Consider the following 27957-nt stretch of genomic DNA (forward strand, 5'->3'; position numbering starts at 1 on the left):
GTTGGTGTAGAGCAACAGTTGCCCATGTTAGGAATGACCAGGTCAAGGATGTTGCTACCTCTAGTGGGGGTAAGAACGTGCTGGTCCAGGGCATTGGAATTGATGAATTCAAGGAAATGTTGGGCAAGTGTATTGGTACATGAGTAGTTTTCCCAGTTAATGGAGGGGTAGTTGAAGTCGCCCAGTATGAGATTGTTGGGTTGGACCCTAATATTCTCCAGAGTGCTTAGGAACGTGGAATGGGAGTCTTGGGACATGGTTGGGGACCTGTAGCAGGCTACGACCTGAATCGCTGTCTTACCCAATGTTAGCTGCACCTAAAGTATCTCAGATGTGTTATGTTGGGCTACCAGTCTGGAGGTGTGTGCATCCTTTATGAATATGGAAACACCACCACCAATGGAGCTTCAGTCCACGTTCTGTTGTATTTTGTCTTGTGAAACTTTCACTCCTCTTCTTCCATGCATTGCTGGAGTGGATGTTCATAGGTCTTTACTTGGCTAATGACCACAAGGGCTTTTTTAAGCTTAGCCATGCATCCCAAATCTCTGACAAGTTCTGATACCCTTGATTAGTGTAAGCATGGGCCTGTGAGATGAACCATTTACAGGTTACCTGGGTCTTTTAGAGTCATAGGTGCCAAACCAGGGATGCATTTCTGGTTTCCCTTCCAGTTGTCCAAGTTGCACATGAATTGGGTTGGAGAAGAACTCTGCTTCACATGAATGGGGAACCTGTTCCATAGACAGGGTAGTCTCTGGGATACATACCTATCTCCCCAGCAGGTCCTATTTATATCGCAACCAAGGTTTAAGTCTTTAGAGTGGGTAATTCTGGTACTGTTTATTTTGTGGACATGCAGAAGGTCCATTAGAGTGGGGTCTGACTATGCCTGTATGCCAGGCATAGATCTCCCATCAAAAGCCTGTAGGAGACCGAATACAGGGATAGGGCCTTAAGGCAGTCTGCAAAGGACATTTTACTTGCACCCAGTATTCTTTTTGTGAGGAACCTGTGTGGATGTTCCACTTGTTGGATATGCCTGGTGAGGTACATACAAAAGGGGGCATTGTACTCAATGACAGTTCTGATGAATGCCAAATACAGTGGAACAACTATTTCCTTGGACTTAGATGCCATACCTTTGTTTATAAGTTGCATCTCTATATGGTATGCCAAACTCGTTTTTTATCATGTGTGATTTAGTATAGCCACATAAATCAAAATGTTTCCTGCTACAAAGTAAGCAACAGAAACTACTTCTAGAAACATTAAGGGTAACTGAAACTAGATTTTTTAACAACTCATTTCATGATTCTGTGTTTCATATTTACAGGGCAGAATGTAGGAATTGCAGTTGCATATTGTTTTTAAAGTCTGTTTAGTTACCTCATCTGCTTTTACTCACTCATATAACAGAAAAGGATGGAAGGTTAGGATCACTCATTAACCTGCGAGAACATACCTTATTACCCAGTGCCTATCTTCAGTTTATTAGGATACCATGACTCCTATCTCATTTGTGTTTTTTCACCAGCACTGATGGTAAGTCATTTTAGTACTGTTTGGTGCTGTAGTTAAACATTTTTATAATTTGTATCACATCATGGCCTTTAAAAAATCTGTCAATTACCCAATGCTGTCTTCTTTATAACATTAAAGCAAATAATACTATGCTGACCATATACAGTGAATACCAGCTTTGTCTCATATGGGTGCTGGTAGGAGCAATTGTCTGTCATACTACAAATTTTGTTGGAGGGAGAGGGGGAGCATGGAGAACACTTCAGCACAGCATCAGGAGTGAAAAATGTTATCAGTGGCACATAGAAGTATAGCTGATAGATATGAAAAAAGAGAGAGAAAATGATAGCTGATGAAAACTGCGTATTTGTATGTATAGGCTAAACTGAAATGATATATACTTGTTATTTCTTGTTTTGTAGTTGCACTGTTGAGCGACTCTTGTAGTAGAATAGACCGAGTTGAGGATAGCCTTCCTGTTTCTTCACCAAGACCAGCAACCTGTGCCCCTAAGCTTACTGGAGACCTACCACTTTCTTCCAACACCATATCTGCACTCAAAATGCCTGTTTCAAAAAGTCAGTCCTCGTCAAAGCAGACTGGATCAATTTTTTCCTTCCCCAAATCTGCATCTGCATCAGAGATGTCCATAAGAAAGTGGATGACCCAAACATCAAATTCTTCTTTACCTCAATCCATAGCTAAGCCATCTTCACCTAGAAAAATTCTGACTCCTGTTGGGCAGAGCACTGTACGCACAGTTACTGAGCATGAACTAATGAAGTCTCAAGAAAGAAAAGTTAAGCGTAGACTGAACACCAACAGTGAAACAAACCCCAAGGAGCAAGACTGTTTGGAGAGTTGCAGTTGTGTATCAGAACTTGATCCAGCTTCAAAAAAACGCAAGCTGGACTTGTGTTGCCTTGCAGAGTTAGAAAGTGCTGTTGTTCATGATCTGGACGGTTCTGAATTGAGCAGAACTGAAATGCCTGACCTCATTCTAGAGGAATCCTCCCCTCCTAGAAGCCCTCTTTCTTCAGTGCCTTGCAAGACCCCATCCCCTTCCTTTAAACTGCACTGTAGCTCATGGACCGAAGTACTGGATAAGGAGAACTCACCAGCACAGAGGAACTGGTTAACGGCAATGTCTGAGAAGGTGAGAATCGACAAGGGGCTGTCAACTTCACGTTCCGGTAATACTCCTAGCCCTCCCTCACGGAGTCCTGGAACAAGACGTCAAGAGACAAAGCATCCAGCCATCTCCCCAGTAAGTAGAAAAGAGGTTTTGTAGATATGGTTTTATTTTGGGTAGCACAGCTCAGAGCTGTAGTTTCTGTATGCTGCATAAATGTAACATAATTGAAGCTGCTTCGTAAGTAAATGCAAAGTCATATTAAGTCAGCATGTTAATATACATTATAGTGTGTGTGGCATGGCATCAAACCATTTTTTCCCCTCCCTATTTTGCACATGGGCTCAGGATGTCACATCAGTAATGACAATCTCTTCATCTCTTAGTGCTGTTCACTGTGTGTGTGTGTGTGTGTGTGTGTGTGTGTGTGTGTGTGTGTGTGTGTGTGTGTGTATATATATATATATATATATATATATATTTTTTTTTTTCTGAATTTCATCAGCATATTGGTTTCTGTCAGTTAACTCATGGAATTGTTATTCTAAATGCAGTCTGAAACTGCTTTCTTAAGTATTGCATAGGTAGGGAAAATGACCATTGGTGTTTTAAGAATGGTCATATAATGTGACAAGACACATTCCTTTTTATAAAAAAAAAATGATGTAGACAAAAAGGATTTCAACAGTAGAAGAATGAACAGGTCTTCACCAAAACTAGTAAGCCCAAACAATTTTTCTATTAAGCAGTTTTGATAAAACCAGTGCTTATCACTACATGAGATTACTAGAACAGGCCTTAGAGTTTGAAACGGTACTGAAAATTATACTCCATAATCTCACAGCGATTTTGACAGAAAAATTGCTTTTTCTAAAATCTTGAGGGGAAAATGTTTGACCTTTTTTCATTTTTGATTGAATTAAACATTGCATCTGATGTTGTTAATCTTCATTCCTTACTGATACTGAATAAAGACGTGTCAGGCCAGCTCTCAGCTAAGTCATTTACAATTTTTTTTCATTTTGTCTCTTGTTAAACCTTTCTTCTTGTTTTTTGCATATACCTAGTTATCCTATTGTTAGTCGCATAATTTTTGCTTATCTTTGTGACTGTCCCTCTCTCTCTTTCCTCCTTTTTACCAAGTTTAGTACTCTTTGTACCATTGCTGGTACAGGCCTTCCCTTATCTTTGAGGTAATCCCCAATACCATTACTGGTATCCCCCTTTTCTCCTTTCCCCTCTACTATATAAAAACATCTCCTTTCTTCTTTGTTGTAGAGTGTGTGTTTTCTGCATTCTGGTTGTTTTATCTTTTGTGGCTAAATTGTATTTTTTTGTGCTAATATGTCTGAGAAAAAAAGTACAACTGGTTTTAAGAGCTGTGATCTGTGCGACAGGAAAATGCCTAATGTGGATAGCCATACATCCTATGTCTACTGTCTCGGGGTACCACACTTATCTGTGAAACCCCCTTGCGACATTTGTAAAGCATTTATCTCCCACACATTAGCGGAACATAAGAATAAACCTATGCTTAAAGGTCTCCTTAAATCTCCTTTTGCTGAGGCTATCTCTGAGGCGGAGGGCTCATCCCTCCAAAGAAAGAGCATAAAAACAGGAGTAAATCCTTACCTTCTCACACCAGTGAATCTAAATCGATGGAGCCGAAAGCAAAAATCTCAAAATTGGTACCATCATCCTTGGCACCAGGGCCTCAAACTCCCTCCATGGTGCCATCTTCGGTTCTGGCACCTTAGCAGCCGAATGTGGTGCCAACGCCGGCACCCATTCCTCAGACTCTGACTGCAACACCGATTGTGACAATAATACCAACTTCCCTTTCGGCACCAAAAAGTCATTCCAACAGCGGTCACTTCCCCCCCTACCTATACATCATGCTGGTACTTTGACCTCGATGCCAAAAGGTGAATTAACCCCTTGGACCTGATATTCCCCTTCGGTGGATCCATTTTTTGGCCAGCAATGTAGCCCCTTTGTAGAACGCCCTGACTGCCATTCGGGGGATATCTACCCACTCCTCCAGGAACCTTTCGGAATTGGACGTAGTGAGGCTTGTGGATCAGCACCTGGTGGCCAGAGGATTTCCAACACCCTCCAAATCCTCCCTTTCACCCGGAGCTGAGGATTTTTCCACAGACTCCCACATACTTTTCCTCCTTCGACCTCCCTGGAGGTATCAGAGCCTTCGACACAGACACCAACACCAGTTTCAGCTTCTTCGGCTCCATTGATAGACCTTCCCATGACTCCAGAGTCTACCCTTTAGCCATCGATTCACTCTGAGCCGGACCATCCTAGGGATCGACACTGGTCTGTCAGCACCATGATCCCTAGTGTGGCGGCTGCTTTTTCCATGGTGCCATCTACTATGGTTCCGGTTGCTTTGGTGGGACCGGGTCCTCTCGTGGCTCTTTCCCTGGGAGTGGATTCGTTGGAGCAGGGTGTGACCCCGGTCCCGAGGTTGTCTTTTTCTGTTCCGGGCTCCCATTCCTCTTCAGGCGGGCCTGCTTCCCAGGTGATGGAGAGGGCACTTGCCTCTGCAGGCTCCCAGCTGGTTGCTTCAGCGCCGGAAACCCATATATACCTTTCCTATGAGCCGCAGTTGATACAGCCTACTACTCAAGGAGACTGGATACGGGAACCTGAAGACGTCCTTCCACAAGGTGCCCACTCTACAGAGTCCTCCTCAGATGTTCCCGCCGAGGAGGTACCCTGCAAGAGGTCATGCAAGAGGAAACACGTGGATTCCCCTGAAGAATCCCTCACCGAAGATATGGACTATGATGAAGGGCAAGGGCCCCCACGGTCACCCCCTGAGGATGTCTCCTTTGGAGACATTGGAGATCCTGAAGCAGTGGGGGGACTGAAGTCCACCACCCTTTCCTCAGAGGAGTCTGTGTTCTTGCAGGCTTTCCGTGCCCGGTCCTGTACTTCCTGGGTGACCCCACCTGCAGATGACCTGGTTCAGGTCATTGTGCAGTGCGCCTGGAAGAGTCCTGATACCATTGAACCTATCCCCAGAGACCAGACAAAATTCTTTCTCCTCCAGAGGACAGCCCACACTGGTCCAAGGGCCTACCAGTAGATGCTATGGTTGTGGCAGCCACTAAAAAAGAGCTCACTGAGGAGAGCTCTACTGTCCATCCCCTTAACAGGGAGTCTTGAGCGATAGACTAGGGAAGTGGGTGTACTCTTCAGTAACCTTCGCCATTCGGTCCCTGAACTGTCTGACACACTTACCCGACTTCAGAGAGATCTAATCTCAGAACTCTCAGAAACCATTGCAGTAGCAGTTTCTAATGGGGTATCTGACAAATTTGCCTCACAGCTTGCCACCCTGGAATCTATCTCTAACTCTTCCATGCGGTCAATTTCTCATTCTACCGAAAGTATGGCTAGAGCAGCGGGTGCAGGCATTGTCGCAAGACATCACGCCTGGATGCACTTACGTGACTTTGCGGATCCCTTTAAGTCTTCCTTCCTGAACGCCCCTGTAGAGGCCTCTTCTCTTTTTGGCCCTAAGGTAAAAGACACTTTAGACAGGTATGAAAAGGATGGTAAGACCTTGTCTGCTTTAGGCGTGCATTTTTCAACCCCCCCCCCCTCCCCGTGACTCTATTCTAGGAATCAGAGGAGTGGAAAGATGTGGTACAAGAAATCCCAGGGTCCTTTCTGCGATGCATATGGTGAGCCCCCCCCCCCCATAGCAGAGGGGGGGGGAATTCAACCAGATGACGGCCCTTCAGAGGTAGAGGGGATCCGTGTAATCAGGGATCCAGAGATGCCTTGTCTGGACAGCCTTTTCTGCGCTCCTGAAGAGCGGCCGAATTACTGCAGTCAGGGGAAGTTTTTCTCTGCACCACCTCACCTGGCAAACGATAACCACAGCTCTTTGGGTGCAGACTATAATTACCAGAGGTTACCACATTCCTTTCAACCTTTACTCAAGATTGCTAAAGCATATTACCGATGTTCCAATCAGTCAAGGGGAAGTAGCAGCTCAAGAAATCCAAATGCTGCTTCAAAAAGAGCCATCCAGACAGGTCCCACCAGACCAGATAGGATCCAGATTCTACTCGAGGTTCTTTTTAGTGCCAAAAAAGGCAGGGGACTAGAGGCCAGTTCTGAACCTCAGCATCCGAAACAAATTTGTCAAGCAAATGAAATTCTGGATGGTCACAGTTAAATCTATACTTCCTTTTCTAGAGAAAGATGATTGGATGTGCTCGATAGAACTTCAGGATGCATATTACCACATAAAAATGGACAAAAGCTCCAGAAGATTCCTCCGCTTCCAGCTGGGAGCCAATCACTACCAGTTCCGAGCACTGCCCTTGGCTCTCTAGTGGCCCCACAGAGTGTTCACCAAATGCATGGCAGTGGTAACAGCTCACTTGAGACTGCAAGGATTCCAGGTGTTTCCATATTTAGACAATTGGCTTCTCACCGCCCAACCAAGCATGTACTGGTTTCAGCCACTCATTATACTCTACAAATAATGGAACACTTTGGGATAACAGTAAACAAAGACAAATGCAATTTGACTCCTTCTCAAAGACTGGAATTCATAGGAGCAAATTTCGATACTCAATTTTGCCTAGTCCCCCTCCCACTCCACAGGCTGGAAAGACTCTGATCTCAATTCCGGGTGATACTCTGTTAAACTAAAACAGAGTAAAAAGGTCACGCCGATAACCAACTAGTTAAAAAAAAAAAAAATCAAAAAGAAAAATCTAGCATAGCTAGACTTCTAACTGTGTGATACCTTAAACCTCTTGCATCAGAGGTCTCATAGGATATATGCAAATTACCCTTTAAGGATATCCGGTGATTCAGCTAAATGGCAACTCTGAATGTCCATGACTTTTTCTTTTACTTCCATTTTTAAGTCTATTTATGGACAATTTCAGGTATGACAACCCAGTGTTTCCAAAAGTCAAACATTCCTCTTATACTGTGCTGATGATGTCATAAGAAGGCAGAAACATGCATTTCCATAGCTAGAGGGGTCTGGCGTTAATGGCCTGAAATTGTCCATAAATAGACTTAAAAATGGAAGTAAAAGAAAAAGTCATGGACATTCAGAATTGCCATTTAGCTGAAGCACCTGATATCCATAAAGGGTCATTTGCATATATCTCATGAGGCCTCTGATGCAAGAGGTTTAAGGTATCGCACAGGAGTCTAGCTTTGCTAGATTTTTCTTTTTTGGGTGATACTCTCAGGACAATGCTCCAGCTCAGGCAGTCCTCCAACTACTAGGGTCAATGGCAGCATCGATAACAATAGTTCCACTGGCAAGGCTACACAAGACTCCTACAGTGGCTTTTACTAAGTGTTCCCCTTTGACTCATCTATGTCCTTTCAAATTAGGATAACAAATCGATGCAAACAAGATTTAATTTAGTGGATGAAGCCAGAAGAGCACCTAAGAAGTCGCCCTTTCTCCCCCTCTCAGCCCAAAGCCATACTGACCATGGACGCCTCCCTGATTGGATGGGGGGGAATATTTCAAGGGAAGGGCACTCCAAGGCACTTAGTTACTCTTGGAGGCCAACCTGCATATCATTGTTCTAGAACTGAGGCCAGTGCTTCTAGCGTTGCAAACATTTCAACCTGTTCTCCCTTCAGGAAAAATTGTCATCCAGTCTGACAACATGTCAGTAGTCTGGTACATCAACAAACAAGGGGGAATCAAGTCCTACCCATTGTGTCGAGAGGCCATAAGAATTTGGCAACAGGCGAGAGCTTCCAACCACTTTCAGACAGCAATGCACATTCCCGGGGATTCAAAAATGATTGCAGACAAATTGAGCAGATGCATTCTCCTGCCTCATGAGTGGTCCCTTAATCCTGTCATAGCGGCAGAAATCTTCAGCTGCTGGAGCCAGCCTTGCTGTGATGTGTTTGTGTTGCCCGCAAATCACAAATGCAACAGCTACTTTGCCCTAATTCCTCCATAGGGGGAGTCCCCGAGGGACGCTCTTGTGCCCATTTGGCCCATGGGACTTCTTTATGCTTACCCTCCTCTGCCTCTGATCCCACAATTATTAAAGAAAGCTCTTTGGTTGAAAAGCAGAGTAATCCTCATTGCACCTTACTGGCTCTGACAAATTTGGTTTCCCTTTCTTTGGCCTCACCTAGTACATCAACCATGGATTCTGGATAAACTCCGGAATTGCTGTCGCACCCACAAGGATTGATACATCTGAGCATATTGAGCCCCAAGCTGACAGCTTGGTTCCTCCACTTCCAGTAATTGCCAGGCAAAGCAACCTATCCTCCCCTGTCCGCCACATTCTTCTGGCTTCCCATAAACCATCCACCAGGAAACTTTATCTAAACAAGTGGAAAAGACTGATAATTTGGTCTTGTAAAAAGGGAGTAAACCCCTTTTCAGACCAGCTTTCTATGGTGCTAGATTACTTATCTAACCTCCTTCATTCAGGAGCTGCAACTTCAACTATTCGAGTACACTTGGCGGCAATCTCCAATTTCCATAATGGTTTCAAGGGCTCTTCCTTGATTTCACACCGCCTCTGTAAAACATTTTTGAAAGGAGTTGCACACATTAGGGCCCCCTTCAAATAACCGATCAAGCCCTGGAGTTTCACATTAGTTCTACAATCCTTGACTCGCCCCCTCCCCTTTTGAATCTGCTGCCAATTGCGGTCTGAAATTTGTTTTTGGTGGCCATTACCTCAGCAAGATGAATTTCTGAGTTGCAAGCTTTGTGCATAAAACGCCCTTACTTAGTCCTTATGGAACACTTATGTATCACTCCGGATTAACCCCTCTTTTTTACCCAAAGTTATTTCAGACTTCACTATTAATAAAACCATAAATCTACCAGTTTTCTTTCCAAATTTTTCTAACAAAGGAGAACACTCACTACATATGCTTGACTTGCATAGACAATTGCATTTTTATCTTGACAGAACTAAGTCATTACGAAAATCTGACCAGTTATTTGCATCATTCTCAGGTTGCGAGATTGCATTTGCTTCATTTATCAACGGAGCAAAGCTTCCCTACCATCTAAAGTCAAAGCACATTCAACCAGATCCGTCACAACATCTGTTGTTTTCCATGCAAGAGCTACTATGGATGACATTTGTGCGGCAGCAACATGGTCTACCCCTCATACCTTTATCACTCATTACAAATTGAATATGGTTTCCAAGGGGGGAGAGCTTCCTTTGGTTCAATGGTACGCAGAACTATTCTTCCATAGGGCCTCCCAGGAAACAAAGTAGCTAGGGACTCTGTCCCATCAATAAGGAATGACTAAAGATTAAGAACATCAGATAAAGAAGTTATGTTCTTACTATAACGTTCCATCTGTGTTCTTGATCTTCATTCATTCATTACAACCCACCCGCCATCCCCCTCTGAAAGACTCCTGGTGGTTTGGATATGGTCTTAGCCTATGATAGGAAAGATGCTCATATAAAGCCTCCACTTTCTTTCTTTCTTATGGGCAAACTCGATCGGAGGTAATATAGAGAGGGGCACTATGGGTAAACCTTAGCTTGAGAGTTTTTTGGCTGGGGCGAGCTTGTTATAACAGTGGATTCGGTTCCCAGGACAGAACCGACTCCCATCAGTAATGAATGATTGAAGATCAACAACACAGATGGAACGTTATGGTAAGAACATAACTTCTTTTTTCGTCAGGTAATTAATCAGCTTATGTTCCAAACTGGGCAAAGGAAATAAAAGTTCTTATCTTATTTCCTTAGTTTAGTAGACTTTCTTTTAGTTATGTTGCTCTAATGCATTTGAATGAATTTAATTTTGTGAAAAAAAGTAACAGAATATATTTGTTATATTTATTCTGTTATTTGGATAAAATCTAGTGTGAATCTACCTCTTTACCTGTCTTTATGCTTCTACACTAAGTAAAGTTTTGTTTGCCTTTCTGACTATTTTAAGGCCAGCAATTTTCGGAGATAGCATTGGCAGGATTTTATTTAATCCTCAGTACTTTGCTTCACAAGAATCCTGCTTTTCTACACTCAGCCTATTTAATGTTATCTTTGTCATGAATGTCTACGTTCAATCAAAATGTATAGCTGGCAACTACTTCTTTGTAACTGACGTATTTCTGTCACATTGGTTATGTGCATCTGTTTTTAGATGCATAAACATTTCTTTTATTATAAGTTTAATAAACATTTCTTTTATTATGAGTTTAATTTTTTTTGCTGACCAATCTGTGGTCAGCATGGCCTGTTTTTAGGCCAAGATGATTTTTCCCCAAATCTGGCTGAGGTAAAATAGCACTTTATTTGGGGTTATATGTATTTGTTATTGCTCCTTTATGGTCTTCACCATTTTCATTCTTTGTAAAAAGAAGTCATTATTTGCATCTACAAGTCATATCTTGTCACCATTTATCTGCTAAGAGTTAAAAGTAGGCTCAGTATAATGAGCAGGATGAAAAAAAAAATATTTTTTTCAAATCCTGGAAAACAGAACCATAGCTAGGGGATAGGGCTTGGGGGACAGCTACCGCAGGTGCAATGTGTTAGAGGTTGCAATCGTCGGCAGTGAGAATGGCCTTTTTTTCTTCTCCTCATGTCAACATGAGGGAGTTGGAGTGACATGTCGCTTGAGGGAGGAGCACCATATTGGAGGAGAGCCCTTTTTTGTTCTTCATCTTAATGTTGGGGGAGCCAGATTAAGGAGCAGCACTGGGCACCAGATGAGTCGGCTACAGCTCTACTGGAGAATATATCCCTTGAAAGAAGAACAAGGGATGGGGAGGGTATTTTTCTTCCAATTTCAGGCATAGTAAGAAGAAACAAATATTGTAGTCCATCTTGCTAAAAAGTAACAAAATGAACATTATAAGGTTCATTGTCGAAGGAGCGCCACTCATTTTTCTCAGTTCTTTGCCATCTGAACTGGTAACTTGACTTAGTACTTCACTTGGCTTTGTTGTACTTCTGGTAGCTTTACACTTCTAACTTCAACAGTATGAAGTATTTTCTTTCTTTTGAATTTTGTGTAACTGAAGTGACAGGACTTTTCATTTACTGGGCCTTCTAAATTAAATCCTCAGAACATTTAGCACAGTGGATTAAGGCTGAGTTTCTTCCTACAGTGCTGGATTTAAGTCTGTCAGTCTCCATTTGCTTGTTGTGTAAACCAGCAGATCAGACAACCAGTGTTGCTAGATCATGCCTGCAAAGAGGGAATCCTGTTCATTCCGTCTGACCTAGCCAGTATATGGGTCCTCAAGCTACCACTCCCATCCGATCTGGCGAATTTAATGCTCCAGCCTTAAGCCCTTCAAATATTTCGTTCCCATAATGCCCTACTCCCCCATGACTTGCTTAGATCACATTTGTTGCCTTCCAAAGTACCAGCAAGATCTGGGCAGATTAGTGTTCTGCCTCTTATTACAGCATTTTTAAATACATGTTGGTACTTTGCATATATATATTTATTGTAAAACAAATTCCTCTTGGATCTTACCTTTCTCTAGTTTTTTGACAAATTTCTGTCATTTTATGGCCATTTTTCTTGCTGTTTTTCGCCTCCTTTCTTCCCTCTACAGGATCCCCAGGATCTTTGTCTTGTGTGTTTGGGAATTTCCCATTTAAGCACATCCTGTGACATTTATGCTGCCTTTGGTCCCAGGGCTCTGACAGATTTCAGGAACAAGTTAGTTGTTAAGGGGCTTCTTCCTCTTGATCTGGAGACACATAAGCCAAAAAAAGTCTAACAACAAGCCTTCAAAGAGCAAAGACTTGGATCCAAATTAAAGACCAAGTGATTCTTCGGCTCTGACCCTGGCTCTTAAGGCTCTTAGAATTGAGGAACATGTCTCTTGGACCCTGACATACACTCCTCCTCCTCCGGGTCCAGAGTTTGGAGAAACTATTGCCATTTAGGACTCTCCTAAAAGCAAGAACAACCTTCTTTGAGGTCTTCCTTGGCTCTTTCTACTAGATTCTTCAGGTCCTACAGAAGTTCTTCTAAAGTAGATCTGCATCGTTTTTTATAGAAGCTTCTGAAGACCCAGATTGAGAATGGGGTCACTGTGTCTCCCTTTTCTCTAAAGTCAGTAGGATCCTTTCACTTTACCCCTATCCAGGTACCCTCAACAATCCGACTTTCAGCTCCAATTTGTTTGGAACTGTCTTGCATCCTGGATCCTGTGGTTCTGGGATTTTTGAGTGAAGTTTCATCTACCCTGGGACTTTTGGATCCTCCTCAGTCGGTTCTGACCTTGTCAGATCAAATTTTGGAGTCTCTGGTCCAAGTTGTTGAGTGGGTCTCTCCAGTGGTCACTTTGGAAGTGTCACACTTTGATTTATCAGGTCTGATCCCTGCCTCTGTGACAGCTTCCCTGGTAGACTTGTAGATGCCTCCGGTTCCCTGTCTTACTGCTCAGTTGGGGAATTCGATCAGACTATGGGGGTGGCATCTTCAGCATCCACTAGACGTCGGCACAAACTTCCAAGTGCTGAGTAGGATTTTGTGCTTCTCCCCACAGGGCAGGTCCACATGCTGCACCAGTTACTGTTCCGCCCTTTGACCCTCAGTCACATAGGATTCTGCAAAAATATCCATAGGTCAAAGTTGTTTTGTCAACCCCAAACCTTTTACTTTGATGCAGAGACAGTCCTCTAAGGACTCTGAGCCTTATCCTCTGAGCCAGCTTAGAAGAGGACATGTAAGATAATACTTGGACTCTACATCGGAGTCAGTCACGTCAGATACTAACTCTGAGGTTGGAGAGGGATCCCCAGAATCCCCTACTGAGGATGCTTTCTTCAGAGATATCCTGGAACGTCTGTGCCCATGAATATCCTGGCCTACTGAGCCTCTCTCTCAGGACAAGGTGGTATTGTTTGAGGCATGCAGAACACCCCCCTCTACATCCTAGGTGTTCCTTCTGCCAATGAACTTAGAGTTGGTGGTGAGAATTTATGGCAGCAACCTGACACCTATGAGGCATTCTCAAGGAAGCTGGACAAGATACTCCCTCCCCAACAAAGGTGAGCCATTTTGTCAACCCCACCCTCCTGCAGACTCTAAAATGATTGCAGCAGCCACAAAGTAGGAGTTATTTGAGGATTCTTCTTCTATCCATTTGCCAAACAAGAAGTCTCAGGAGATGGACAGGCTGGGGAAGTGAGCATTTTTGGGCTCATTCTCTATTTGAGCTTTGAACTACTACACTCGTATGATGAGATTAGAGAAGGATCTTGCTCAGCAAGCATTATCCACTCCGACAAATCCAATTTCTTCAGATTCACATAAACAACTTCAAGCTACTCTGTCAACCATGTCCAATATTTTCATCTTCATGGGCCTAATGCATAATGTAGTGGATGGGGCAGTAAGAGCAGCTGGAGCAAGCATCACCATTAGACTTCACACTTGGTTGTAATTCTCACATCACTCCTCTGGGCCAGTGGTCAAGAGGTCTCAATCCTCAACACTGACATCAGTGGGGAACCTTTACTGAGAGAAATTTAGACACACACAAGGTATTTTCAGATGCAGCTCTCTGCACCAAGTACAGTTTTCCTTAAGAGCACACAGGGAATGCACACCCCAGTCCTTGGGCTGGATTTTCTCTCCAGGGTCCAAATAAGACTCCATACTGACCACCACAGAGTTGAGTCTTCAGCTGGGTGTTCCAAGCCAAGTCCTTCACCACCCTCTGTGTGAAATCAGTGCTGTGTGTCCCTGTTCCAAGTAGCAAGCACACACCCACACGTTTTGAGATTTGATTTTTACACACACACACACACACACACCTACACACACACACACACACACACACCTACACACACACACACACACACACACACACACACACACACACACACACACACACACACACACACACACACACACACTCTCTTTGGAGTGGCTGGCACAGCTTACCTGCTTTGCCACCTCCACCCAGACTATAAGATAGATACTCTACCACCAGAACACCCAAAGCCAGCTACTCTAAGGCTTGCAAAGGTACCCAATTACACTTAATAAAATTAATATTTATTCAAATAGTAGTGATTAATGGAGCAACAATACTTTCAGGAACATGGAGTCACAGTGCCACTAAATAAATATAATTCCTCTCAAAGGTTAAATGTTTTCTAAAAGACCAGCCACGATTAAATGTATAGATATATTTAATAGTAAATAATAGAAAAAATGAAAATACTTAATATCTATTTACAATAAACATCAGAGTTTCAGTCACAGGAAATATAAAAAAATAACACAGATGGAAAGACTCGGACAGATACAGAAAAACAATACTTAGCTAATCTCACTATATTTTCCTAACTGACTGAAGAATTGGTGTTCCCTAGTTAAGTTACTTACTAAAGCAAGGCCAGATGAACTGGGAGAGTAGGCTTGTCAGTTCCAAAACAGAGTGCTGAGTGCCACTATCATCTCTCAGTAGTATCTAAATACAATTTTAGTGCTAGCTACAGGATGACATCATATCTGGTCACCTGACTCTCTGGTTCCAACACTACCCCCTCACTAGATACTGAGCCAGGATTTGGCACAGATGTGTCACAATACACACATAGAATTTTAGCTGAAGGCTGAATACAGCATCTGGAAACTATAAAACAATTCCAGCACTTCTACTCTTCCTGCAGAAAGGCTTTTCATAGGCATTGCGTCTCTGGCTGCCTTCAGACCTGTGAGATGGAATATTTATGGCCTAAACAAAGTAATTTCATTTCAGGACATTTTTCTTAAGGTTAGCTGGGCTGAGCTTAACTATTTCCCTTCCAGTATCCTCTGTTAAAATATATACATTTCAGCCGTTACAACAATACAGCCTGACACACGTATATTTCTTTTCTGTCCAGCAGGACCCACTGTTGATGCATTTTAACACAAGCAGCTTTACACATACATTTTTAACATGAGCATCTGTACAAATCAGTTTTATTTTATTTTATTTTATTTTATTTATTTTATTTTACATTTGTTGACCGGGCTAGTCTAGCTGGATACATGTCCATTTTCAGTAGAGGCCCGGGGAGAAAAGCTCCAAGAACAGAGGTACATAAACGAAAACAAAAATATAAGCTGAATCAAGTAATTATTATTACATTTATAGGCAAAATAAAGCAAGCAAGTAGTTATACATATTGTTTAAAATAGTTACATTGATTTTCCAATGACATATCATTCTTTACAAAACTTTAGTTAGCTTTGCTGGCATATGTTACACATGCACTTCCCTACTCTCTGTGGCACAGCTGGCACTATCTCACACCCCCCCCCCTTTGAAAACTCAAGCTAGTTTCTCAAGTGATACTGGAGAAACATTGCTTGAGAGGAATGAGTCTGCCTGGGAACACATTAATCCATACCCTGCCTTGAGAAGCCCGTCTGCATTGGCATTGCTGACCCTACTACGGTGCTGCACCAGGTGGGTGCACTCAGGTTTCCCAGTGAACATGTCCCCAAACTCCTGTAACACTGCTTTGATTTCTCAAACCTGGGTAGGAGACAGCCGCTGGGACATTGCTACCCCTTCTGCTGAGGTGTTAGTCAGAGCCTCACTGAGGAGATCAGTCACCAGATCTCCCTCAGACTCCTCCTTCATACCTAAGATTTTATATCGGCATTTGTCGTCTTTGAAGGCTTTATGAGAAACTCAGAGACTTAAGTGATTTGCTCAAGCCAAGACGGCAAATCCCTCCACACCTAACATACTAGCCATTCCAAAGAAAAACACTGAAGAGGCCTAGGCCCAAAGCTCAATCTGCCCAGTTGGATTTGGACATACCCACTGAGGTTGCAGAAGCCATGGTACATCTGTCACTTCCGAAGATGCCTGCTACTGGAACCCCCCCCCCTGTGAATTCCAATATGGTGTCCAAGAACCACACATCCGAGGAGACTGTTTGTTTCTACAGAATCTCCTTCCATATCTAAAAGGTTAGTTAATGAAGCCAGGTAAGTCATCAGAGGCTGGCTCCAGGTAACCCTGTTTTTTTAGGGTGGGAACCTACTCCCTCTTCATACACTGGAGTTAAGCTTTGTCCACCCATTTCAAGAGTTAAACCCCACTTGCCTTCCCTCGCAAGTTTCGTACATCCTATATTTTTCTCAAAGGAGTGTTTTGCAGAAGAGGGTGTATAGGGTTTGACTGCTCATTTTAAACTTGGAATCTATCAAAGACTCCATCTTTATAAGCATTTAAATGATTGAAAGAAAATCTCTCTCCCTGAGCATTAGCCCTCAAATGCTTAGACCATATTCTGCTTCTGAAGTTATTTTACTCAGATGTTCACCTGTTCCATTTTTCATTGAAGTTCTTGCAGTTGTACTGAAAACATCCAATGGATGTCATTTGGGTCCACATCTTTTACTACACTGCCTGAGGTTTATAGGGAGCAGACATCTGAAGCTCCTGTATTTATTCATTCCAAACACACTATGCAGAAATGTTTTGAACAACTTTAGCAGAAAGTTGCTGCTCACTTCAGAGCTGAATATAAGCCATCTGCTTCAGGACAAAGAAGGTATTGCCAAATTTCTTCACCCTTGGAGTATGATGCAGATGAAGATGACAATTACTCTCTTTCTCTTAATATCCCCCCTCCACCCAAAATGCATAATTTAAAGATACCAACAACATTTGAACATTTTAAAACAATGTTTTAGTAAACTTGTCTTGTCTAAGAAGGAATGTATGAACCTCTCCTGAAAGAGGAGGAGCCCAAGCCTCTAGATGTTTAAAAAAGACCATTTTATAGGTCTTTAGTGCAGCTGTCACCTTTGCTACCATGAAATAAGAGTCATACCTCACCTCCGTTTTGAGAATGTTGCCAGCTGATAAAGAGTGCGTGTTTTTGAATAGGATTAGGAAAAAAATATATGTATCAGACCCGCTGTGGCGACCCCTAACGGGAACAGCCGAAAGAAGATGATGATCAGCTTCAAAGAATATCTGTCATCAACTAAAACAGACCAACAGGGTATAGTCTCAGACAAATGTTTCATAACAGAATGTCAAGGCCTTTTATGCTCAGACTCAAAATATTGTAAAGAAACTGAGAATACCATAAGCTTAAAAAGTCTGTTAAAGACGCATCACAGAAAGTTAAAAATGATTGTTCTTCAGAGAGCTTCTCTACCATAGTCTTGGGCCTCTGTATCAGCAATCAAGGTTTCTAAATGTAACACCACCAAGGTCACACAACTTAAAGGGGACAGTATAAAAATCACTTTTACCCTTTATTCTGAGTAGGCCAGCCTTAGTGACATTCATTTAATTTAACAACCATCCCATAGCCAGTACAATGCAGCACTGACATTCCAAGCATTCTGTTAAGGATATGCAGTACTTGACCATCAGCCTAGGACACACAGTTTAGTGTTCCCCAGTCAGACATATTAAAACAGAGGGTCTCATAAAACAAGTTCCGAATATGTGTTTTAAAGAAACTATTGCAAAATTGACTGAAAAAATGTGGCTACAAAATGTAAATGCCCATTTCGCTACAGCTGCCTGCAGTTTTTATTTATTTATTGACATTTGTTTACCGGGAAAGTCCACTGGGCCATAAAGATCCCATTTTCAGTGGATGCCGGGGGATAAAATCTCCAGGATAAGATAATTTAAATACATGTTTACATAGTAAGTAGCACAATATAATAAGCAAGGGAAAAAACAGAAAAAAATCCTGAGTATCCATAGGAACAAATTAAAATGTGCAAAATCCACCACAATCCGGTAGTAGAGTGCTACAGAATTTATACCACTAGCAGTTGAATTTAGGATAATATAGAAATGAGTGCAGAAGGACTAGAAAGTGTCAAAGGCAAATCAAAGTAGTTACATTATAAAATACATTATAAATACATAAATACATTATATATTATAAAATATCAGACATAGCTAAGGACACTGTCTTTCCCAGACAGTGTCACTGCTATTAAATGCTTTCCTTGAACAGATCTTCCTTTTTTCTATTCCATTCCAGAAAGTCCTATTACAGCTTAAGGAGAAGGAAGAACACTGTAAATTGTCAAATAGATATTCCATGAGACATTTTAGAGGTACAGCAGAGCCTCTCACAACAAAATGGCAGCAAGAATGTAAAGAAAGGCAGTATCAAAGAAACATCTGATATTGGGGGCATAAAAATGGTAACATGTCCCCTTCCGACATTGTACACTTTTACCACCCCCATACTGTGTTTCATCAATAATCGCAACCTCCTGCAATGAAAGTAGGAAAGCCATTTCGCCTCTTTGCAGATCAATGAAGTTAGATAACCTATCAGTTAGTTGGTATGAAGCGTATTGTGATTGGGCTACTCAGAGTTCTAAGACCATCCATTTCAGTGTCTCATCCCTTTTATACCTAAAGAACATTTAGCTCTGACAATTCCAGTTCATAAGTGTATACTACACTAATGACCATGAAGGACCTTATAAGTCTAGCCATGCAACTGAAATGTGACCCACAAAATTGATTTATGTAGGGGGTGATTTTCTGACTGCATCTGTCCAGCAAAGACAAATGCACCAAACCAGGGTTGAATTTCTGTTTACCCATCCATTAGTCCAAGTTGCACTTTAAATAGGGTTAGGTAGGAACTCTGCTTCACTTGGATGGGGAGCCTGTTCCAGAGAATGGGAATTCTTTGAGAAACCTACCTGTCTTCAACATGTCCTAATTTATGTTGCAGACAAAATTTAGGTCCTTTGGTGTTTGTTTTGCGGATGTGCAAAAGGTTCATCAGAACAGAGTCCAGGAATGCCTTATTCACCAGGCAAAGATCACCTCTCAGAAGTCTGAATGATACCAAGTAAAGAAACAGGGATTTGAGGTGATCAGTATAGGACAGTGTGTTTACTCCCTATATTCTTTTTGTAAGGAACCTTTGTGGACTTTCCAGTTGCTGCATGTGTTCTGGGCTGGTGCATATCAAAGGGAGCATGATGGATCTGATTAAGGCTGAGTACAGTTGAACAATGACCTCTGTGGACCTAGATGCCATGCCCTTATCTATAAGTTGAACAACACAGAAGGATTTTCTTTCTGCCTTGGACACACGTTGGTCGAAGGCTAGGTTACTATCCACATGACTTCCCAGATCCCTGACTAATGAATCAACTTTTAGAGGTGTTTTATTGATTATATTACCCGGGGTGGATGACTTCCCAAAAGGTACTATAATGCATTTATGAGTTATAAGCCATGGCTTTGGCAGCAAGTGTGTGTGATGGAAATTCCTGAAGTGTGTTCTCATCTTTTGGGGATTCAGTGACTGCTCTCAGTTTGCAATCATCAGCAAGTTTGGTCAGCCAGAGGCCCTTTGACAGAGGCTTTGACATCTGAGAAGTAGATGCATAAGAGGAGAGGGTCTAGCACAGAGCCCTGAGGGACTCCACTGATGACCAGCCTCTTTGCAGAGATAACTTCACCAGTGCTAACCTCTTTGGTCCTATCAGTGAGCCTGCTAGCTATCCAGTGTGTTATAAAGGGGGTCATGCCTAGTTCAGTAGGTTTGACAGTGCCCAAGTGGGGTTTTAGGATATTGCATCCAATGCTTCAGCCAGATTTAGATAGGTACTATGCACCGCATCACATCCCCATTCTAGGGTAGTAGTCAAGGAGCCTGAATCCTCACCACTGGCACTGGAGAGGGACGTTAACGTGGAATGTAAATGGATATACTTAGTGTTTCCAGATGCAGATCTCTCTGCATCAAGCACAATTTACCTTAAGAGCACAGAGGAAACAGTCAGCCCCGGGTCTGGATTTCTTTATATCTGTCTCCCTCCAGGGCCCCAATAAGGCTCCCCACTATCACAACTATAGGGTTAAGTCCTTTGCTGAGCTTCCAAGCCAAGTCCTCCAGCACCCTCTCTGTGAAACCAGTGCTTCATGTCCCTGCTCCAAGTAGCTGACACACACACACACACACACACACACACACCTGGGAAAGACTGTCACAGATTTCCCTGCTGTGCCCAGACTATTAGGTAGTTGTCATTGCCACCAGATACTACAAATCCAGCTACCTAAGGCTCTTGCAAGAGTACCCAATTATACTGAGTGAAATTAATATTAATACAAATGGTAATATTGACCAAACGGCCAGGCTTCAGGAGTGGCCACAATGTCCCCAATAGATACAAGTAGTCTCAAAGGTTAAAATATTCTCCAAAAGACTAGCCACAATGAAAAGTGTAATAATAAATACTAAAAGAACATGAAAATACAAAATATCTATTTACAGTAAACAGAGTTTGTCACAGGAAATATTAAAAATAACATCTGGAAAGATTCACACCATTACAGAAAAGCCATACTTAACTATTCTCACTATATTTTCTTGACTGATCTAGAAAATTACTGTTTCTACTTATTTACTAGAGCAAGACAAGATGAAGTAGGTGTGGAATCCTATGTCAGGTTCGAAGAAACAGACTGCCCTGAGACTTCAGTCTCAGCTAATACTAAAACATTATTTTTGTACAGAATGGCATCACATACATCTGGTCATCTGACTTCTGGTTCCCATGCAACCCCACATTGCTAGAAACTGCCAGGCTCTAGCAACTACATGTCAATAATATACACACAAGTGCTTTGTACACCTTCTGGAAGTCAAAACAATTAGAAACTTCTACTCCTCCTACAGAGGCTAACAAACCATGCTTCTTATAGACATTGTGTCTCTGGCATCATTCAAAACTATTCACAAAGAGAAAACCCGACTGGTCTGATCAACGGTAATAAAGGCTTTACGCAGCTTCCCAACAAAGAACTTTAATAAACACAAAATAACTCACGACAAGTACATATTCCACTCAAAAATCACTGTTGTTAAGCGCTTTCATCCGCCAAAAGGCAGACTTCATCAGAACAAATAACTTCAGCTGCTACTCCATATTTTATATAAATTTTGGCGCCAAACACCATTACAAGTTTAGAAGCAGGAGCACTTAAAGGCATAAACACTTTAAACAATGTCATAGTTAATATCAGTAAAAACCTTTGTGTATAGATGTGATTATTAAAAAGTATCATAATACAATGTATATAATAATAATAATAATAATATAATAATATGATGGAAGTATTAATAAGATTATATATAACCCTACTAGGAAATGTGGGAGATGTAAACAATGCAATTATATCAACAATCAGTCTTACATTAAATTGGAAAATGTGAATGGGACAAAGATCAAAAGTATGAATGGAAATTGTTATACCAAACAGGTGGTATATTTAGCGAAGTGTATAGAATGCCCTGCATTCTATATAGGAAAAACTGAAAGACAATTGAGGCAACGTATCTATGAACATTATTACAAGATTAAATGTAAAGATTTGAACAATGCACTTTACAAACACATCAGTGAGGCAGGGAATCATCATTTTTTCCAGTTCTCAATTATTGATAAAGAGTATACAAACCCATTGGGTGGGGACTGGAAAACTAGATTAGCATGTAGAGAAAGTAATTGGCAAATCTTAACAGATGCCACAACTAAACCTGGCCTCAATGAATATATTAGTATAAAGCCATTTCTGTTAATGCGATAATTACACCTGTATCAATCATATATTGTTCACATTGTTCACATTGTTTTTATTATTCTCATACTTATGTATCATATGATGTATTAGTGTTTATATTTCGTATTATTGATATTTTTTGAAATTGAAAATACTATATATACATATATATATATTTATATCTATATTTATTTATTTATTTATTTATTTCAAATTATACTTGTATACATGTTTTACACATTATAATCAATTTATACATTTTTATATGATATTTATGTCATTTATTTATTGATAGTAGTTAGTATATATTGGGAGCCCATAGGATGTGGGAGATTCCTATTATTTTAGAATGTAGAATGTATATAGGAAAAGAAGAGAAATGGTTTTAGATCGATAAGACACACACACTATCGATTTTTAAGTATCCCAGCTATTAAATAGGCATCTCATAACTTATCTATTTATTTATTTATTTATTTATTAATTATTCATTTATTTATTTTGGACAGTTGAGAGTATGCTCTCTATGTATAATTATATACATTTTATTATGATACTTTTTAATAATCACATCTATACACAAAGGTTTTTACTGATATTAACTATGACATTGTTTAAAGTGTTTATGCCTTTAAGTGCTCCTGCTTCTAAACTTGTAATGGTGTTTGGCGCCAAAATTTATATAAAATATGGAGTAGCAGCTGAAGTTATTTGTTCTGATGAAGTCTGCCTTTTGGCGGATGAAAGCGCTTAACAACAGTGATTTTTGAGTGGAATATGTACTTGTTGTGAGTTATTTTGTGTTTATTAAAGTTCTTTGTTGGGAAGCTGCGTAAAGCCTTTATTACCGTTGATCAGACCAGTCGGGTTTTCTCTTTGTGAGTGGATTTTGTTTACTGCTTTACTTTGTTATCATTCAAAACTATGAGATAGCATCTTTATGGCCTAGGCCCAGTACTTTAATTTTTTATTATTTTTAAAGTGAGGTGCATTGAGATTAACCACTTCTCTTCCAGTATCCTCTGTTACGATATATACATTTCAACAGTTACAATAATGCATGTATATTTATTTTTTTTCTTTCCAGCAGGGCACACTGTTGATACATTTTTAACACAAGCAACTTTACAAATACATTTTCAACAAACAAGTCCAACAGGTTCAGTAAGCATGACCTTCTGTTGACAAAAGCCAAACTGGTGTGGATCCAGTGTCTGGAGGTCTCCTATGTCCTTGTTGACAATTTCTGTAATAATACTTTCCATGACTTTGCAAATAAGACTAGTCAGACCAATGGGTCTGTAGTTTCCAGGATCTGTTTAAGGTCATTCCTTATGAAGGAGGATGACTATCGCAGTCTACATTCTTGTGGCAAAAAGCCTGTTTTGAGACTATAGCTAAATAGCGACTCCAGGCATCCTGATAACTCGTATTTTAGACTGTTCTAGGATGTTATCTAGGTCCGTTGAAGCTGTGCTCTTGGGTTTAGCGAGCGCAACCAGTTCATGCTCTCTAGTTATAGTTGGAGGGGTTATATTTGAGGGTATTTCTTGGGGGAATGGTTGGTGGTTGAGAGGGGGGGGGGTAATGTTGAAACTGAATTTCTCTGCGAACAGGCTCATTGTATGAGGTCCCATATGTTGGATCCTCTAGTGGGCATATTCACTATTTGGTCAAGGGTGTTTGTATTCAGTGAAGTCTAGGAATTCCTCTGCTTGTAGATTGAGGCTGTGTGGGATTCCCAATCTAAAGAGGGATAATTAATCTCTCCCATGAATAGGATGGTAGTTTGGATTGAGTGCCTCCAGTAAGCATTGTGAGCTTCTTGGGCCATTGAAGGTGACCTATTGCTGGCTAGAATATGGTACAGAATTTTGTCTATGGTGATCTGCATCTGGAGTAACTCTAGCACGTTTCCTGTTTGACCACCCTAAACTTATGCTCATTATTGAAGTATATCAAGTCACCTCCACCTTTAGCCCTTGTCTGTGCAGCTACTGGTCTAAGTGTGGAAGGCAATGAAATCCTGCACTGGCAGGGTACTGTCTGCCACTTTAATCTATGTCTCAGTAACTACCTAGATGTTTATATGCTCGTGTCCTCCTAAGCTGACAAATAATGGATCCCCTTAGAATGGCACCAGAAAGACAGCCAGTTATTAAAATCAATAATCATTTGCTCATATTTGGCATCATCCTCAGTGACAGTAATATTCTGCTCGGTGCTAGGCTAATACCAGCCTGAGACTCGGTCTGAAAGCTTCATAATTTCTTTCTTCATATAGTCCAGGGAGGTATGTCTGAGGTCATTTACACCCACATGGACTATGATAGAGGTGTACTGGTACTTGTGGAGTAATGACTTGAGTGTATGCGTGATATGGCAGTTCCCAGCTCCAGATAAGCAACTAACCATCATCTTCTCCTTGTTCAACCTGGTTAGAGGGACATCAGTATGTCTTACATTGGAGTCTCCTGTGAATAGAGTCCTGGGAAGTGTTTGCTTTCCTTAGAGGCTTAATGTCTGGGGCTGCATTGTGAGTGAGATGTTAGGTGTTTTATTTCTGAGTGCCTTTGGGCTTACTGAGGCATAGCTTTGCCAGTGGCTAGTCTTGGGAATCTTTGTTTACAAAGATTGCTTTTAAGTGACATAGCATATGTTGGTCTGTGTTCATTGTGTGCAGGGTTTTTAGACAACCTGATGTGCACTTGTATGCGAGAGTGTATCCTCCAGCGTCATCATGCAAGTACACCTCTCGCATACTGTCTGATTCTTTAAGGATTAAGTGGTTGTTTGTAAACATGAGACAACTGTTACATAGTCTCAGGATGTCCATATCCACCGAGCTGGCTGCAGAGAAGTTCGGAAATTGCATCTCTATACTGTCCAGTCCTTTGGTGAGCTACTAGGGAGTGGTGTATTGGGGGTTAGATTGCTATTAGGGGTGCTTTGTTGGTTGAGACTAATAAGTCTGCTTTACTGGGGCAGATTAGATTATGCTAAATGGTACTAAATTCTACTAACTTTAATGTTTACACAGTTTGTGTCTTTTGGCTTTTCCTGGTTAGGAGTCGCCACAGTGGAACTCCGGTCCGTTAATGATTGGCAGTTGATTTTTACGTACCAGCTTGCCAGGCCTGATGCTCAACCTTCAATGAAGGTACGCCCATTCACGCATATCTCCATGCAGAAGATGCTCTAGCTGAGAATTGATCCGGACAGCGTCTTACTGTGAGGCGACAACGCTACCGCAGCACCACCACCATGGGTTAATGTTTACACAGTAGTGAGTTTTATTAAATCTATAGATATTTCCACTCAACACCCAACTAGCTGCTCTAAGCTCATCGATACACAAGGTGTTTGCTCTATATTTACTGCTTTACAGGGTACAGTTTTATGGACCATTTTGTAAGGAAATTTTACTTTCTAGGTGTTTGCTACTGTACAGGGCACTGCTACCTGCCTCTGCTTGGTAAGTACCTCTATGCAAATGTGCCAAATTTATAGCAAGACAGAACAAACAATCAGAAAACTAAAGAATGAGCCCTCTGACCAATAAAATGATTACACTATGACTCATTTTGTTTGTTTAAAAACTCAGACCAGGCAAACACTTCTGACACAAGATGAATAACCGCCCCAGTTGTCCTAATGTAAAAACACATTAGAAGAGACCCACAAGTGCAATACTTCCACAAACCAATTAAAAGGAAATCCCTTGCTGAGGGCAATTTCAAGACAGTCTGGCAGCAGTGACAGTGAGATGAAGAGCATTTTTTGTAAAAAAAAAAAAAAAAAAAAAAAAAAACAGTAACAGTATAATGCAGAAGTAAAAGCAGAAAATAGTAGTGATCCCTCCAGGACCCATTGGATATTCAAGCAATACAGCTGCTTTGAGAGTCAGAAATAGAATATTTTTTTTTTATTCAAGTTTTTTCCCTAGTTACAAAGAAAGACAAGTGATGGATACTTATTACAAATCTCTCCGGTGTTCTTGCTTAGAGAATTTGTTCCATGTTGTTTTACTACAAGAGAGCAGAGATCAGATGGGAGCCCTTGCTTTGCAAGGAGACAGGGCATCCTGAAGGGGTTTCATCACTTGAAGTAGCTGACATGTCCTGTCAGGGACCCATTGCACCAGCTCTTTCTGACAAGGGAAAGGTTAGGGCCGAACACAAACACCCATGGTAGCTGCCAGGTTTATGGCTTCATGTGACTGACTGTTACCTGCATGGAATGAAAAAAATGGTTAACCATGCAAAAGTAACACCACCTCATTGGCAGAAGTAAGGTGTTGGTCTACATCACTAGTATCCCAGGTTCGGAATCAATTTTCATGCTGAAAGGGCCAACTATGATTAGGTAAGAGGATTCTCATGAAAGCCTAAGGATAGTAATTGCTATCCCTGGAAAAGGCAAAACTTGAAGTGCAAATAAAAGTTGTCAATATTAATTTTGAGATTGCAGTATCTTGGAATATTCTGTAGGTACATATATGTAAGTAACTGGTGTAGGGGCCAAAGCCCCATCTCCAAACATGCACACACACACACACACACACACACCACGAGTGCATGGGGGCAAAAACACTAATTAGATTTTTTTTTTTTTTTTTTTTTTAATAAGAATCACACTCACTTGAGTTTTCAAAGTGTTTGGACTCACAATATCTAGTCTTGCTATTCTGATGGCGAGTCTGATATGATTGAGTGGATGAAAGTTCAGTCCTTCTTTTAGAGGCAACATCAGGACTTTGCCTATGAGGAGCTGCTCTGAGCAAATCCCAGAGGGAGTGATTCTGGAGGAATAGTCATGATTTGGAGATAGTACAATGATGAAAGCATTGACAGAGGTATGCACAAGCTTCCTTGTGATACCATTGCACACATCGCATTCAGGAGGAAATGTACTTTCTTGAAGTCCAAATATAGGTCTGAGTGAAAGCGTAGATTTCCTACCAAAATATATAAAAGGCTGACAGTAAAGTAAAGCATAAAACCATGCATTTGTAGATTCTCAGGTCCCTCTATGGCCAGTACTGTATTTCTAAAGAAATGTATAATAGACCAGAAAAAGGTGATTAAATTGTAACACAAGAATTAATAAGCTGCACCCAAAATTTTGCTCAATGAAAGAGTCACTTTCTTAACACAAACTGCTGAGACGTAGGAGTGTACAGATCCCACACATTCATGGTAAACTAAAAAAAAATGTTTGTTTTGTTCCTCAGTGTCTGCAGAGAGAAACTGCATCTTAATTCAGCGATGTCCAACCTTTTTTGCACCAAGGACCAGTTTCATGTAAGAAAACTTTCCATGGCCCAACCATCACACGTGCATAATAAAGTGCATATTTATTTATTTATTTAACATTGGTTTACCGGGGAGGACAGACTGGTCTAGAAATCCATTTTCAGCCAAGACCTGGAGAGAAAAGCTCAAAAGTACAGTAAAAACAGAATTGGCAATAATTACCAAAAAAAGAGCGAGTACATTCTACTTAATAGCATAACTTTGATGTACTATGGTCAAGAGGTATGTAAACCTAACTGCAACCTTATTGACTTTCTAAGTTTATAAGAGCAAAATTTAAAATCTGTCCCTATTATTTTGCTCTATCCAGCACACCTCTCAGCTGTACAGATTTTTGCAGAATGTCCAGATTTTTGCCTCATATTTTTGATCTACTTCTCATAAAATAGTTTTTTTTGACAAATCTCTGGCAAAAC

The 27957-nt window shown here is 41.1% G+C and overlaps 1 protein-coding gene across 1 annotated transcript in view; it reads left to right on the forward strand.

The window, feature by feature from the left end:
• Positions 1-27957, forward strand: part of DTL (denticleless E3 ubiquitin protein ligase homolog) — a 279535-nt gene that overhangs the window by 219433 nt on the left and 32145 nt on the right. Inside the window, exon 14 of the mRNA XM_044075077.1 lies at positions 1947-2791. Within this exon, the coding sequence (XP_043931012.1) occupies positions 1947-2791 (845 nt within the window). The remainder of the gene's footprint in view (positions 1-1946; positions 2792-27957) is intronic.

The sequence above is a fragment of the Protopterus annectens genome, chromosome 6.part0 (assembly GCF_019279795.1).
Source record: "Protopterus annectens isolate FY-2018-M chromosome 6.part0, PAN1.0, whole genome shotgun sequence".
Lineage (NCBI taxonomy): Eukaryota > Metazoa > Chordata > Ceratodontiformes > Protopteridae > Protopterus > Protopterus annectens.